Raw genomic sequence first — 17,508 nt, 5'->3', positions numbered from 1 at the left:
TCAATGCTTTAGATTGTTAGTGCTCTGATTGATGACATTGTAGTTACCTCTCAGCAGCCTCTAAGTGTTTCTGAAATAAAGACTTAGTTTTGTAATTTCCTATGTTGCTTTTTTATTTATGTTTTTAAATAGACTTTTCTTCCAGAGTCAGTGTTTTTAAGAGTTTAAGTAAGTGGATGGATTGGTCATCTAGTTAAATTAAGTAACACTGGCTAAGATAATGGTTCATACATAGCTCAGACTCATTCTGTACACAATACATATTCATGCTGAATGTCAACTTAGTATGCATGTGTGCGTTCTACAGCTTACCATCATTCTAAACATCGTTTTAAACACTTAGCTACAATCAAATTACGTACCAGAACCAAGTCTAGAAGCTAAAATCTCTTGTTTTCCCAGTCAATTTCTAACCGCTTATAGTGGTTAGCACAATGGGGCTTCAAACCCAAGACAGGACTTCTGAGATGTTTTTGTAATATGAAGATAGTTATGCCTTAGTTCTTTCCTCCAAACTCAACTTCCCTACAGTCTAATTACCCCATCTTGCAGTGTTGCTTTGCCTTTTGAGTTATACATACAGGAACAAAAATATATTTTACAGCTTGCTTGAAAACAGAGTTCTGAAGTCATCTATATGAGAAGAACTGGGGTTTACTGGATAAGATATGATTGCCACAAGTTTCCAAGTTACCTGAACTCTACTCAGCGATCCCACCTGGAAGATGCACTACACACTCCTGGATGAATTCTGCACCACTGCTCAGAGCAGCCGGTGAAGACGTAAATCAGCGTGGGGGGTGGGAGAGGGCTGACGTTCGTGGGGAGACATCAGTTAATGCCAGGGGGTGGGACTGGGCAGGCATGCAATTGAATGAACAAGAGAGACTCTGTCCTTCTGGCTCACTATTGCAGCATGTCTGGCATGGACGGGCTTTGGGGTGTTTGGAGGCAGGCTCTGTACTCTCAGGCAGAATATAACGTAGCAGCCTGACTACTTAGTTGGTCCCACTATTAGTGATTTGTTCCTATTCTTAGTGTCCCCCCCCCAGGAGCATAAAATGTGTAAAAGTTTTAAGGCTCCTTTACATTGCCAGAGAGGTATAAAGGAGCCTTATTGTAAAAGACAGTATGACCATATAAATGCTTATGGTGCTTCAGTGATTAGAACTGGTCTAATTTTTTGGACTGAAAAATTTTCTGATCAAAATGTGCTGTATGAACTGTCTACTACTAACCTTTCTGAAAATGGTCGGCAGCCGATATAAATTGTGAGTTTGATTCCCCAGGCTTCACTTGCTCTCCAGTTGCCTATGATGTAATACTGAGCATATGGCTGCATATAATTTGTTGACTAATAAACTAGAAATAAAGGGTCAAACCTAGCTACGTTACTATTAGACAAAGGGGGTTTGGATATTTCCTCCAATTCCCTACAATCCCATTCTCCATCCATTGTATTGTAGTTTAAATAATTTACCAAAATAATTGCAACTGGCAGGATTATATTGCATTGACAAATAAAATATGGAGAATTTTAAAGTATTGTGCACAGAATTTAGTTTTTGTTGCAGAATTACCCCCGGAGTATCTATATATACATACTCCCTAAGCAAAGAGGGCATTTTTAATGAGGAATGCAATAGAGTAATAGTTTGTCTAGTTTTCAATGATGGTAGTCAAGTGCGACTCATTTTCTTCAGTATTTCACTACTACACTTTTAAAACTCCAAACTGGAGTTGTAAAGAAAAGCAGAAGACTCATTCCCATTTACGTATTTTGTTAAGCTAAAAACATTCCAAATAAAACCCTCATGTAATTGCCACACCTGATTATAACATTGAGCAGGAGGAGGAGAAAACCAAGTAAGAGGATACAGCAATGGAGACAGGAACAGCAATGGGTAGGAGAATGGACATTAAGAGGAAAGATACCTGACTGTTAGTGCCAATGCCAGTGAAGCTAAGCAGTACTGGCAGTAGAATGACTGTACCCAATTGGGTGAGGAATCTGGGCGAAGTCAAGCAGAAACAAGTACACCTCTACCCCACTATAATGTGACCCGATATAACACGGGTTCACATATAGCGCGGTAGCAGTCGGGCTCCGGCGGTGCTTTAAAGGGTCCAGGGCTCCAGCTGCTGCTGGGAGCCCTGGCCCCTTTAAATCCCACCGGAGCCCTGCCACCGCTACCCCAGGGCTGTGGCAGTGGGGCTCCAGCAACGATTTAAAGGGCCTGGGGCTCCCCGCAGCAGCTAGAGCCCGGAGCTCTTTAAATCACTACCAGAGCCCTGCTGCCCCTACCCCGATATAACAGGGTTTCAGCTATAACACGGTAGGGATTTTTGGCTCCCCATGACTGCATTATAGCGGGGTAGTGGTGTATGATTTTTGTACGCCAATACAAGGAGTCTGGAGAGCAAAATAGAGGAACCAGAACTACTGGTGCAGGAAGTGAAACCAAGTATCGTAGGGATAACAAACATCATGGAATAGTAGTCATGACTTGAGTATTGAAGGGTATGTGCTGTTCAGGAAAGATAGAAATAAATACAAAGGTGAAGGAGTTGCACTGTATATTAATGATGAGGTAGACTGCAAAGACATTAGAAATGATGGAATGGATAACAGCCTGTTTGGGTCAAAATCACTTAGTGGAACCTCTGGTAGCTTTCTTCCCCAAGGATAGTACTTGGGTATGATACTCATAGGATCCGATTCGTATATGGAGACCTCTAATGTTTTTAATGAAATAAACAGTACTAAGAATTGTGTGATTATGGAAGATTAACTTCCCAGATGTAGATTGGAGGACAAGTGCTACTAATAATAGTAGGGCCCAGATTTTCCTGGATGTGATAGCTGACAGATTTTTTCCAATAGTTTCTGAACTAACAAGGGGGAATGCCATTTTAGATTTGGTTTTGGTGAGTAATGAGGACCTCACAAAAGAACCAAGGTTGTCCCCTACAATCAGTTCAAGTGACCTCATTCAGTTTAAACCAAATGGAAAGAAACAAAAGTAGATCAGCAACTAGGGTCCTTGATTTAAAAGGGGCACACTTAAAATGAACTAGTTAGGGAAGTGGACTGAACTAAAGAACTCAAGGATCTAAATGTGGAGGAGGCTTAGAATTACTGAAGCCTGCATCCCAAGCAAGGGGAAAAAATTCATACGGAAAGGTTCCAGACCAAGCTGGACGAGAGCAAGCATCTTTAACAGGTTATTTTTACCAAAGCAGACAGCCTACAAGGAATGAAAGATGGCATGGATCAGTAGGGAAAGATTCCTATTAGAGATCAGAAAGTGAAAAATGCCAAAAGCCAAGTAGGGTTGGATCTTGCAAAGGAAATTAAAAACAATAAAAGGTTCTATAGTCATACAAAGAAGAAAACAAATCAAAGCAGCAGTGGGACCGCTAAGCGCGGAGGATGGGGAAGAGATTAAAAATCACGTAGGAATGGCCCAACATCTAAAACAAATACTTTGCCTCAGTTTTTAACAAGGGTAATGAAGAGCTTAGGGGTAGTGGTAGGGTGGCTACTGAACAAGAATATGGAAGTAGAAATTACCACATTTTAGGTGGAAGTCAAAAGAAACAACTTAATGTGACTAAGTGGGAGGGGGCGGAACGCAGATAATTTCTATCCAAGAATATTAAAAGGAACCGGAACATGAAATTACAAGACCAATAGCAAGGATTTTTAATAAATCTGTAATCTGTAAACGAGTATGGGTGGTAGTGTCATGCCCCATGACTGGAGAATTGCTAATATAGTTCCTATTTTTAAGGGCCGGGGGGAGGGGGGGGGGGGGAAGAGAGAGAAAGAGAGGAGTGATCAGGAATACTACAGAACTGTTAGTTTTACCTTTATTATATACAAGTCTTGAAACAAATTTTGTAAGAGAAAGCAGAAGGGCTGTCAAACAATTAAAGAAGTTAATCACGAGATTAAAAAATAGTCATGATTAATAGCAGATTTAATTGCACTGCTAAACAATAGAATACCATTTATTTAAATCTTTTTGGATGTTTTCTACATTTTCAAATATATTGATTTCAATTACAACAGAAGACAAAGTGTACAGTGCTTGCTTTATATTATTTTTGCTTACAAGTATTTTGAATGTAAAAAACAAAAGAAATAGTATTTTTCAATTCACCTCATATAAGTACTGTAGTGCAATCTCTTTATCCTGAAAGTGCAACTTAAATGTAGGATTTATTTATTTTTTTAAACATAACTGCACTCATACATAAAACAATGTAAAAAACGTATTTACTTTGCAATGCCGGCTACAAAAGTGCCATGTGAATGCCTGTTCTCACTTTCAGGTGACATTGTTAATAAGAAGTAGGCAGCATTATCTCCCATAAATTGTTTGTCTTAGCTGAATAAGTAGGAGACTGAGTGGACTTGTAGGCTTTAAAAAGTTTTACAGGTTTTTGTTTTGTTTTTTTAAGTGCAGTTATGTAAACAAAAATAATTAAAAAAATAATCTACATTTGTAAGTTATACAAGGCACTAGTGAGACCTGATCTGGTCTCCTATGTTTAGGGAAAAATGAATGCAAACTGGAACAGAGGCAGAAAAGGCCCACAAAGATGATCGTAAGAATGGAAAACCTACCTTACGAGAGGAGACTCAAAGAGCTTGACTTATATTTAGCCAAACTAAAAGAAAACTGAGGGAAGATAGGACCGCTCTCTAGAAATACATCAGAGGGATAAAAAAAGGGGGAAGGAGAGGGAGTGGGGGGTTAAAGTAGAGTGCCAATGTGGACACAAGAACAAATGGATATAAAACTGGCCATAAATAAGTTTAGGCTTGAAATTAGATGAAGGTTTCTTACGATCAGGGGAGTGAAACTCTGGAACAGGCTTCCAAGGGGAGCAGTGGGAGGAAAAAACTTAACTGGCTTCAAGACTGAGCTTGACAAGTCTTTGGTATGGTGGTATGATGGGACCACCTACAATGACATGTATCTGATCTGCAACTGCTAGCAGCAGCCAGTGATTGGACACTAGATGAGAAGGGTCTGAGTATTATTTCCCAGGTGTATGTCTGATGGGTCCTGCCCACAGCCTCAGCATCTAATTGATCACCATATTTGGGGCAAGGAAGGGATTTTCCCCATGTCAGATTGGCAGAAACCCTGGGGCTTTTCATCTTCCTCTGCAGCATGGGGCATGTGTCACTTGTAGGTTTAAATTACTGTAACTGGTGGATTCTCTAACTTTAAGTCTTTAAATCATGATTTGAGAACTTCGGTAACTCAGCCAGAGATTGAGAGTCTACTACAGGAGTGGGTGGGTGAGGTTCCATGGCCTGCAATGTGCAGGAGGTAAGACTAGATCGGGGTGGCCAAACTTACTGGTCCTCCGAGCCACATGTAATAATCTTTAGAAGTTTGAGAGCCGTGGTCACCTACTCGGAGCTTCTGCCCTGCAGCAGGGTAGGGGGCTTGGGGCTTCGGGCTTCAGCCCCATGGGAGGCACCTGCCAGTGTTCATAGCTTCAGAAAGAGTGGGGCTGAAGCCGTAAGCCCTGGCAGGTTCCTCCTGCAAGGGCTGAAGCCCTTAGACCCACCACCCCACTGAGCAGAAGCCACTAGACCCACCACAGGGCAGAAGCCCCAAGCTCCACCCGTCTGATAGGTGGAGAATGGGGGGTGGGGTGAGGCTCTGTGAACTGCACTTTAACTGTAAAAGAGCAACATGTGGCTCATGAACCACAGTTTGGCCACCCCTGTATTAAATTATCATGATGGTCCCTTCTGACCTTAAAGTCTATGAGTCTTAGGTAAAAGGAGTGAACCAAGCAAGTAACAATTCACTACTTCACAGTATCGACATCTCAATTCACAAAATGTTTTGCATCACTATAGCAACCAATACTGTGGATAAAGTCAGTTCATGTTAAGTTTATTTTCCTCCTCCCAATACACCATCTCTGCTTCAGGGGAAGCTTATTTCTTGACCCACCAGCAATTAATCTCTATCCATTCTGATATCTGCAGTAGGAAACTAACTAGAATTATACAATCCTGTCATTCTGCTCATACCAGATTGGAGAGTACTGTGTATCTGGTCCAGAAGCAGCTACACTTAGGGAGCAGTCAATTCCTCAGTTGAGTGAGGAGTAAGACACAGGAGTCCCATAACACTAGGTTAAATTTAACCTGCAAAGAATACCAAAAACTTCTAAACAATTTTATTTACATACCTTCCCGCTGAAGTCTATGAGAGGCCATCGAAAGTCCATCATGAGGTGGTGTGATGTGATCCAAACTGTTCTCATTACTTGGCATGCAGTCATTATGGGAAAAGTCATTCTATATGGGGGAAGAAAAATAGAGAAGTTCCTTTAAACAATACATATTCTCAAAAAAAACACCTGAAATTATGCAGGCCAAATTTTGTAAATCTGAGAGGTTGCTGTCAACAGAAAAACACAACCAAGCAAGCAAGCAATTTATCTTTTCCTACAGGTGCACAGTACATGCTATTGACAAAGACTGAGACTTTAAGAAGTGACTAGTGACAGTGTACCTCAATTTTCCAGGTGCTCAACACAAAACATTTTCAAAAGGACTTTTTCCCGCCCCCACAGCCTCTGAAAGTCAGATTCCTTTAAGATGTCTTAAGTTGGGCACTCAAGATCACTAGTCTCTCTCAAAAAACCTTGGCAAAATGTAATAATTACCATAAGTGATAGATTAGCATTAACCATAGCAGCAGATTTAAGTAATTTGTTCACTTAATTCTGAGCACTCTCTCAAATACAAGTGTATAAACACTCCTCGCATACTACTTTGTTATGATTTTGCTACTAAAATATGTATACAGCTCAGTTGCCCAAGTCATCCTAAAACTAGGAGATAAAACACCTGTATGCCTCAAATAACACAGTAACTAGGGCAAGTGAACTGAACAAAGGGACTATCAAATGTCAAGTATGGCATCTGGAAAGACTGTGCAGTAAGTTTGAGATTGGCCATTTCACTGTAGCATAGAAGTCTGAGCATCTGTTGTCATGCACATCACAAGTCTTGTCTTTTCAATTTGTTCTTGGATAAAAGAAGCTTACTGGAATAGAAATACTTCAAAAAGGTCTGGAAGGGTCATTTTCACATTATTTTTTTTTTTAAGTGTTCTTAACTGTGCTAAGTTTGTTGTGCTCCTGGTGGAAGCAACATGTTGACCCCCTATCAGGGTAATCTTTTTACAAAATCCTGAGATAGCTTTCTTATATTTTGAGATACTGGAAGTGAGGTACCTGAGAATTCAACTCCAGAATACATTTTAAGGGAACCAAAGATGCATTGTGTTAAAGCCCAACATGCTGAACTGATATTAATATTCAGAGTTGCACTCCAATTGCCATTCACACAGGAAAGTCAGAAGACTGAGTGATCAGCTGTAAGGAGCTTTGAAATGCTGATTATTCACAAGATATATTTCCCCTACCCCCAAGCCTGGATGCTGCTACCTCTGCTCCTTCATCCCTGCAGACTGAATTCCTGCTAAATATAATTACTTTCCATCTCCAGTTCTGATTTTACACATATCCCCAAATCCACGTTTTCAAATGCATAGGATACTGATCACACTCAAAGTCTGTTTTGGCTTTCTTTGCAGTTGTCAAAATAAAGATCTCCTAAGGTATGTTACCACCACTTCAGATAAGCAGAGCACAAAGAGTGAAGATCAAATATATACTACAGGCCAGGGAAAATAGGTGTGTAGAATCATGTTTCCTTCAGCCTTCGGTCAGAGGCAGACAATGAAGTCTCCCACTACAAATTTCACAGTTTTATATGCACTATGTATACAAAGAGCAAGATGCGCACCCTGCCATGGCCTCTTTATGCAGGCAGAAAGGACCACAGTGGTGTAAAGGAATATTAAAAATGTGAGATTCATCCAGAAGAGGATTTGCCCAAAACACAAAGTGGTCTTGTAAGGACCCATTCATGCATATTTCAAAAGGAGGCATGCATGTCAGGAGTGGAGCAAAAGCAAGGGTCCATGCAGTGCCACGGCCCACAAGCAGACAGGGACAAGCTGAGTAATTTAGACAGCCCCACCCCACAATGGCTGTCAGTAATGTCAAGGGCTGCTAAGCAGTCCAGAATCAGAAAAGCACAAAGGTGGGTTAAAGCTACCATAGGCATCCCTCCTCCTGTCTTGCACAGAATTTAAGAGGCACAGAAACTCAAAGTGTTTATTTAAACCAATGTACTATTGTTACATTTGGACTGTTTTTGGTGGGCTTCATTAGGCTTTGAGGAACATCTCAGTTTTCAAACTTATGACTTCCCTATTAATAGGAAAAAACTGAGAGTCTTCTGAACATTAAAATGCTTTGGACAGATACTTAATCATTCAGCTGAAATCCATAGCCCATTCCTCTGATAAATACCCATCATTTCAGCCTGCTGAGATTTAAAATAAATTCTGATCACAATATGAGTATTTGAACTAATTGGCGTTTTAACAGCTTTATTATTTGCAATTTTTCTACAATTAGAAATAAAAATATTTTGGATAGATAGAAGTATTTTGAGAGACTCTCAGACACTAAACATTTTGATCAATTTCACAGCTAGAGGGTTTTTAAATTAGTCAATTTCACATTTTCAGCTGATTACATCTGAAATTTCACAGTGTTGTAACCCTGGGGGTCCCAACCCAAAAAGTACCTACAAGTGGGTCTGATCTCCTCCCACCCCCCAGCTGCCATGTCCTATCCCTCCCCATCCCAGCAGGAACTCACAGCTAAGAGCAGGGGAATATCCTACCCATCTCCACAAATCTCCTCCAGCTGTAGGAACCTCCAGGGCTGGAGCTTCATGCAGCAATGGGAGAGGTGGGTCTGATCTCCCCTTGAGAGTGAGACCAGCTGTGCACAGGAAGGACAAATCCTCTCCCTCCTGAGCCCAACTAGGACTTGCAAGTAGGAGCCACCTCACTGGGGTGCTCCCAGCAACCAGGGGAAGATCCGATTTTGCAGGGAAGGGCTTATTTCACAGTCCTTCACAGATGTGAAATTGGTAGCGCAAGAACTATGGATGCAGTTGAACAAGCTATTTGAACTGACTATTTTTAGCGTGTATTTTGGCAGACAGTGAAAGTGCCTTACTGTGATCCAACCAAAGGCCTGGACTCAACTTTCAAAAGATCAATGCAGCTGCCAGAAAATTTTTAACTAGGCCCTGTTTAAGCTCTAGCCAAATGCCTTGTCAGATACAAAAAGTAGATATAAAAGTTAGCTCTACCACATGCAGCAGAATGACTCTATATTAACATTTTGGAAGAGCTGTCTAATATGTGGTTTCCTATAATAAAATAAACTCATTACTTTACAACCATGAGCTTTAGTGAAAAGCTATAGCACCATTCATTTTAGAAAGCTGTACTTTCTGCATTTAACAGCATTTTCTAAAATTGACCTAAAACAAACAAACAAACAAGAGTAGGAACTGGCTTTCTGCTTACATGTCAGACCCAAGATATTCACACATTAAAATTTGTGATAAAATATACTACAACATACTCCCTTAATACAGTCTAACCTGAGGCATACTTAAAACCAAAGTCTGACAGTTTGCTCTTTTTCTTAAAATACAGCTATTTGAAGAATTAGCTTGTATTGTTTTGATTTTTAATGCTTTAACATCTCTTGAATAGAAAAAGAGATGAGAAATTTTTTTAAACAAGCTTTCAGCTCCACAACTCACTGCAGCATAAGAAAGAGGATGGGAGTTAAAGATCGGGGAAAGGTAACACAGGAGATAGGGAACTCATAGGTGGTCACCACCACAGCTCTTAGCTTATCCTTTACAAGCTCCAGTCTCTGCTGACAGCATAAAAAGGACTTAAGACCCTGTATACAACTAGGGGCATGTGACAGGAAAACCAGACCCTAAAGGGAGAGGAAATACTCATGTCCTCATTGAAAACACCTGGTCTCTATCTGAGCCAGTACGAAAGAAACTGAGGCCATGTCTACACTTACCAGGGATCAATGCTGCTGTGATCAATGCGGGGGTGTGTGTGTGTCAATTTAGTGGGCATAGTGAAGACCTGCTAAATCTACTGCAGAGTGTGCTCTCTGGTCGATTCCAGTACTCCACCGGAACAAGAAGATTGAGGTAAGTCAACTGGAGAGCATTTCCCGTTGACACAGTGTGATGTAGACACTGCAGTAAGTCGACCTAAGCTATGTTGACTCCAGCTACATTATTCACATAGCTGGAATAGCGTGACTTAGGTCTACTTACTGCAGTAGTGTAGACAAGGCCTTAGTGTATCTGACAATGGTTTAATTCTGGGAACTCCATAGCTGCAAGGGTTTGAGATATGGCCAGTCTACCACTGCTCTCTGAAACCTTTTCTGCTGTCCATCAGTGGAGCCCCATACTGTCTACAAGACCTTTTTTAAACACAAGTACTCATATTAGCTTACCAGTGTTTTGGAAGTAATACAAGTTTTGTGGAGGGGAAAGGCTACATTGTTCTCATTAGTCTATCTACATTAGTCACTTACCCAACCTCTCTGTATTCCATTTTCATTTCTTACCCCTTGTTGAAACAGAGCAACTCAAGCCAGACTACTCACCTTCTTTACTGTCTACTTGGTTTTTTTTTTTTTTTTATAATCACCATACACTCAACACTACTCTACGTAAAGCGATTTACTAAGATGTACAGTCTGTTTCCCAACAGGTACCACATTCAGTTTGGTACTGACCTATCTCCCTCCCCCCTAACCCCCCGAGAGACCATTAGCTCCTTCATAGAGCCTGAGGACTATTATCCAGAAGCAGTGCTCTTTTCCACAAGCACATGGGTCAGGGTCACCATGAAAGAGCCATGGTGTTTTTGCACTCCAGTATGTAAGAAACTATATTAGGCAAAAATATACTAGTTTGCCTGAAATGTAAAGTCAATAGACTACACAAAAACATTTCAAGAAATAAGAGTGTCAGTAGCACACTGACCTTTCTAGTCTTCCAATTTAAACCTGCTTCAGAAGATATACAAGTGATAAGTACCTAAGTAGGTGTGTCTGGCAGTATACATCAACTGTATGTGCAGCATGGTGGCAACTGGGTTGTTTTTTACTCTCTCAAAACAAAAAACTCCCTTAGATTCTAAGACAATTAAGCACTAGTATCTTGCTTTCTTATAAGTCACTGAAGATTAGCCACAGAAACGGTGTTGTGTTTTGCCATAAGTTGTTAAGCAAAATAATCTGTAAATAGAAACCATTCGTTTGTTTACAAGTTGATTTACAGGAATTTTCTGAAAGTGGTTCCTTAAGCCAGCTAATCATAGCACCTATCAGAGTACTAGGATATTAAATAAGTTCTATTTAACTAAACAATCTTAGTTCTAGTACTGTCATTAATCAATCCTGATTAAATATTCAAGAATCTAGACTAAGCCTTACTTACAATATATGCTAGTTAGAATTATTTCTATTATATCACGTCAAGGTGCTGAAATGGTTGTTTTAGGTCCTGAAAAAAACATTGTCTGAAGAGGAATAGCTCAATATTTGCTAAAATTAATTTGAATGGTCAATTCACAGCCAAGGTTAGTTGAAAGTTCCATTAAATAAACCCTATGTTTTGTTACTCAATTTGATGTATGATAGTGATAGCAACAGGTGTTTTTGTAGAATGGTATGTAAAGTATGGAGTTTGTGGTCTATATTGTAAAAATAGATAAATGTAAAATTTTATTGGATAGATTATGGGCATTAATACATAGAGTTGGGATTCCACACAACACTAACTGAATTTTTGACAAGCTATGTTTTGCAATTAAAACATTGAAATAATCCATTATTTGCAGTTTCTTGAATGAATGCGTATTAGGTAATTCTTAGTAGCTGAAGAAAACATTCATTTTTGACTATGAATTACAGCACCTTGAAAACCCAACCAATGTGTTGTATTAAATGCTGTATACATAAAATACAGTCCTTGCCCCAAAGAGCTTACAGTCTAAACAGGCAAGAAAAAGGAAGTATTATTTCCCTTTTGCAGGTAGGGAACCATGGCAGAGATTAAATGACTTACCCCATGCACAGAACCTGTTGCAGAGCCTGGCCTGAACTCAGATTTCTCATGTCCCTCCATGCTTCAACCATAAATCCAGCCTTTGAGTTTATTTATCCTCAAGTTTGAAAAGGACCTCAAAATCTTTGTATTTACTTATCCCCCCGCCCCCCTTTTCCTCTAGAGTCTGGACATTGACTATACCTTGACCAAGAAATTTGGATCTTTACAAAAAAATAATTGTATCCCTGCTATAGCTACAGGCATGAACTGCAAAGAATCAAAATCAGAGCAAATTCAGATTGACTGGTTCTTTTCCAGACTTTCAAGTCCACAGACTAGGCCTGTGGAATTCAAATGCCATAAGGCTGACAATATTAAGCTTGAATCCTCAGACGGCAAATGCATTGCAAGCTATTCCAAATATAACCCCCATGCTTACTAGCTTTATAAGAGGCTGCTCTCAACAAGAACAAGTTTTCAGACAAAGTTTTTAAAATACAGTATGCCAACAAAATGAAAACCTCAACTTTGTAAGGTGTCACTTGGAAGGAGACCAAAATGCAAGAGAGTTAAACAGGTTTTCTGAGGCATTAGCAGGAAAAGGGATCGAAATTTAGCTTAATAAAAGCTGATTATAACCTTAACTATGAAATTACTACTGTTCCCATCTTGTATGTTTATGCCTGCAGTATTACAGGTTGGCCCACATTACATTCATTTATATTTAGTGAACTACTCTGCCTTTTAATGAAACTTACATAAACATTCTTTTGTCAATAGTCTGCTCTAGGTTTAATTTTTTCTTTAAAAAACTTAAAGTGAAACAAAGTTAAATGAATCCAATTTTCCCCATAAGATTTAATGTAAATGCGGGGGGTTAGGTTCCAAGGAAATTTTTTGGGGGCAGACAAAAGGCATTATGTACAGTACTGTACTGTGGCTGGGAAGTGCCCCTGGCTTACCCCACACAGGCATCACCCCACTGCAGGCAAGGACGCTAGGAAGCACCTTTGCAGCAGCAGCTTCCCTGGAGAAGAACAGGCTCGGACTTCGCCAGGAATGCTCCAGGCCCTCCTCTTCCTGTTCCCTCGGAGCCACCTCTTCCCACCCCCACTCCACCTCCTCTCCAGCACGCCACATCCCAAACAGTTGTTTGGTGAGGCTTAGGACTTTCTGGGAGGGAGGGGGGGGAAGAGCGGAGACACAGCCCTTCCCTGCTCCTGCCCTTCCCTCCCAGAAAGTCCTAAGCACAAAGTGCTGGGAAGGAGGGGGAGGAGCGGAGAAGCCCTGCATCAGAAAATCCTAAGCACCACTGAACAGCTGTTTGGCAGTGGGGGAAAAGCTGGGAAGGAGGGGGAGGAGGTGGAGAAGCGGAACTTGTGCAATGCTTCCTTGTAAAGTTGCTGCTCTTCCACAGAATCTTACAAGCAGTCAGCCAAACGACATTATAAGGGAGCATTGCACAACTTTAAACGAGCATGTTCCCTAATTGAGCAGGGACACAACATTGAAACAACGTTAAGCAGGACAACATTAAATGAAGAGTTACTGTACACTGAAGCACTTTGAGATCACTGACAAAAAGCATTATAAGAGAAATATTTTTATTAAAAGTGTTTTTGACTGAACTGCCTTCACTTATACTAATTTATTCAAAACCTGAGAAGTCAAGGAAGAGAAAGTTGAGGAGCTAGTCTCATCTCAAGCTATAAATGGAAGTTAAGAAATGTGATGACTGATCTATCCATCTTGTTCTAGAAAACTGGTTGATACAGTACATATATGATAAGTTCTCACTACCATTTGTCCTATTGTTTGCCAGTAAGACTGATATTACAAGATTAACATATAGGAGGTTTTAATAATTTTAACTTTTAGCTTCTAATAAAATAGGCTTACAGGGATAATGATGCATATATTTTCTAAATATACCAGTTTTTTAAAACTCTGTTCAGCTACTCAGCTCAGTTTTACCTATGGTAGTGATTTCTATAGGCTAATTTTGCAGTGTAAAGTTATCCCTCACTTTCTTCACTGACAAACGTAAGAAGTGAGGTATAAGAAGGTACAAGAACCTACACAGAGAAGATCAGAATGAGCAACAAAGTATTTTCATTGTACTCTATGTCAAAAGTACTTCTCAAACCAAGAACCTCAGTAATACTGATGTTTGACAAGGATATATACTTTGTCAGTATCACATGTCAAAATATACAATCTCTGTGTTAATAGTAACAAAGCTTTAACCGTTTGAATGTCAATGTCTACAGTCATTACATAATTGTCTGACCATCCACAATTTCCTGCAATTGTGAAAATATAAAACAATATAAAAATGCTTTCAAATAAGTGCTGACATTATCTCTCAAAACTATACAAAAATAAAAATTAAATTCTGCCAACCTAAAATACAAAGTTTCATTTCAAAACCTCTTATCTATTAGGACAACAAAATTTGATTCCTGTTGGGACGCTGAATGATTGCTATTGTAGTCCTTGGGGGCTGTCCGTATTTCTATGCTTAGATATCGTTGGTGACTTAGATACCAGTGAGCATGACTCAGGTTAGGAGAGGCTCTCCTGCAGCCTGCTACACTTACAGGGCTCTGCACACACGGAGATGATCGAGGGAGACAACTTACAGCGGGTGGGACGAGGCGCTTGGGAGACAAAGGGAACAGACCCCGTTGCACTTGCTGTACGCCCGATAGCTGGAGACTCCCCGCCTCCGGGCGGGATCAGAGCTTTAGACGCAGTCCCTGCTGCACGGCTGCTCCCCTCCACGCCACCGGGGCACGATGGTGACACGCGGGACTCAGGGGAGACCCGGCGACAACGGACCGCAGAGCTGGGGGCTCCGCCCAGCCGCCCGCCCCCGGCTAGTCTATGACGCAGTCCCCGGAGGGGGCGGTGCAGGTTCTCGGCTTTAAGCCCGCGAACTCCCCTTAGAGCTTGTCCCCGCCTCGCGACTCACGGTCGCTCTCCTCACCCCGAAAAACCGACCTGCACGCGCCGACACTGCGCCCTCCCATTGGCTGGCCGCGTGCCCCAATCCCAACGGCCGGCTCCCTCTGCCGCAACGTTCTCACTGCTCCCTCCCACATCCCCGCAGGGCGCAAACGGCAAGCGCGCGAGAGGCCGGGCCCCATCAGAATTAGCCAGACCCATCTCGCTCGTTATGTAATGAATGGAGACTCCGCCCCCAGGGCAGGCCCGAAGTCACGTGACAGGGAGCGTCGGTTCCGCGGCCGCCATTTTGAATCGGGGCGGGAAGCCACAACGACCGTTAGTCACCGATTTACTCTGCGCCCCCGCCCCTCCCCCGGCGACAGGGCAGCGCGAAACTCCTCCACAGAGACACGGGGCGGGAGGCAAAAGGGTGCCCCCTCCACACACAGGAGAAGGAAGCATTCCCCCCCCCCGTCACCTCCTTCCCCACAGGTAGAAGGTCCTTCCCTGCCTCAGACGCGGCCACCCTACCCCACAGGCATCGCCTCTGTAGGGCAGCCGGGTGGTAAAGATCGGGCTCCTCCCAGCACCCCTCCTCAGACAGCAGGTTCCTGTCCCTTGGCGGGTCCTCCCACTGTGTGGCAACTGAAAGGTCTACGCTTTCCCGCTCTGGTACTGCTAGCCCCCCACCCACCACCACCGAGATGTCTGCCCTTGTAATCATGGGGGAACTAGTTTTAGTTTAATTAGTTTTGGACAGATCATGGATGTAGCTTTCCACCCCTAGGACAAAGGATCAGAGGTAAAACACCTGCCGCCACTGGGGCTCCCACGTGTAACTGACAAGCTGAATGGCTGCAGCAGTGGAACTAATTGGCAGGAACTAACTCTAGAAACTCCCTGCACAAACTACTGGAAATGCTACCCCCTGGAGCTTATAAAAATCAAGCACGCACATGTTCCCTTACGTTTTCACTAATTAGCACCTCACCTACTAGAAGAGGTGCACAGACAAACCTATGACTCCCCTGTGAGATACAAAGGGTATTTACCTCCCATTTGTAAACTGGCACCTACAGGTCAAGTTACTTGCTCAAAGCCACACAGCAAATCAATGGCAGACCAGTGTCTCCAATCACACTGCTTCCCCTGGTTTAATTGCAAGCTATTTGATTGGGAACTGACAGCATTTTTAGGTAAGGTCCATCCACCCACTTTTCCCAGACAGCCAATCCCAGGAAGTGCTCTGTAGTATTTATGATAAAAATTGTTAGGGAACGGTGATGCAGAACTTCAGTGCTGTGTAGGCTAAAAAAAGTGACCTGTAGGATGAGCCAAGCTGATTTGGCTATCACTGCATTCTAGGTAGGATGGTTTATATGAATAGACTATGCAAAGTGGGGGCTTTTTAACTATAGCTTTTAAGCTAAACAGTCATACAGAATAGCCTCCATGGATACACTCCACAAAGGGACTTGAACATTACAATGCTGAGCATCACAGCATCTAAGGCCCCAAGAGAATCATGGGAACATAATGATCACAAAGCCAAGTTAGGTGCCCAGGTCCCTATACAATGAATTGTCTCTGGCCCAACAAAGGATCTACTATGGATAAATACACCGCTACCTTGATATAACGTTACCCAATATAACATGAATTTGGATACAACGCAGTAAAGCAGTGCTACGAGGGGGCAAGGCTGTGCACTCCAGTGGATCAAAGCAAGTTCAATATAACACGGTTTCACCTATAATGCAGTAAGATTTTTTGGCTCCCAAGGACAGCGTTATATCGAGGTAGAGGTGTACTTGAATATTAAACAGAGCACACACGTCAAAAGTGACTACATCAGGGATTAGGGTATCCACCTCAGAGATGGGAGACCCAGGGTCCAGTCCCCATGCTCCAATTGCTCATTCTTTATCCACTGTGGAATGGCTTCAACACGAGGAAGACTGAGGGACCCTCAACTATCCGAAAGCTCAGTTAGAGCACTCAGAGGTGGGATATCCCTCTTCAAATGCTCTCTCCCCCTGCAACAGAGGGGGGAATTGAATCTGGGTCTCCGACATCTCAGCTGAGTGCTCTAACCATTGAACTAAGAGTTATAAAAGGTGGGCATCACCAATATCACCTTCTCCAGTGGCCACATTTTGAATGGGACCCAATCTGCTAGGCAGCCTCAAGCATGCCTACTAGATCAAGTCCTACAAACCACTCAGGCCAGCAAACACCCCTATCTTTGCCAGGTTTGTGAATCACTCTGGGACATAGGCTGGGAAACAGGCATCTGGACATTCAGTGTGGGGGCAAAGACACACACAGCATGAATGCCCAAAGGCAGAAACATAAGCACCTACATGGTTTGCCAGGAGTTTTGTAGCTGTGGAGCCAAAACTGAAACTTGAGCACCCTAGTCTAGTGTTTAGGTGTCTAGGCACTGTTGTGGACTTCGGCCCTTGTGAATAAGAACCCTAACT

The 17,508-nt window shown here is 42.1% G+C and overlaps 1 protein-coding gene across 4 annotated transcripts in view; it reads right to left on the bottom strand.

The window, feature by feature from the left end:
- ZCCHC2 (zinc finger CCHC-type containing 2) overlaps positions 1-17,508 on the bottom strand; it is an 81,086-nt gene that overhangs the window by 60,509 nt on the left and 3,069 nt on the right. For all 4 annotated transcript variants that reach the window (XM_039523257.1, XM_039523256.1, XM_039523254.1 and 1 more), the window contains exon 2: positions 6,229-6,337. In XM_039523257.1, coding sequence (XP_039379191.1) covers positions 6,229-6,337 — 109 coding nt within the window. The remainder of the gene's footprint in view (positions 1-6,228; positions 6,338-17,508) is intronic.

This window comes from Mauremys reevesii, linkage group 2 (genome assembly GCF_016161935.1).
Source record: "Mauremys reevesii isolate NIE-2019 linkage group 2, ASM1616193v1, whole genome shotgun sequence".
In the NCBI taxonomy this organism is placed as follows: Eukaryota; Metazoa; Chordata; order Testudines; family Geoemydidae; genus Mauremys; species Mauremys reevesii.
Note: the sequence above shows the minus strand (reverse complement) of the source record. Positions and strands in the feature narration are given on the sequence as shown.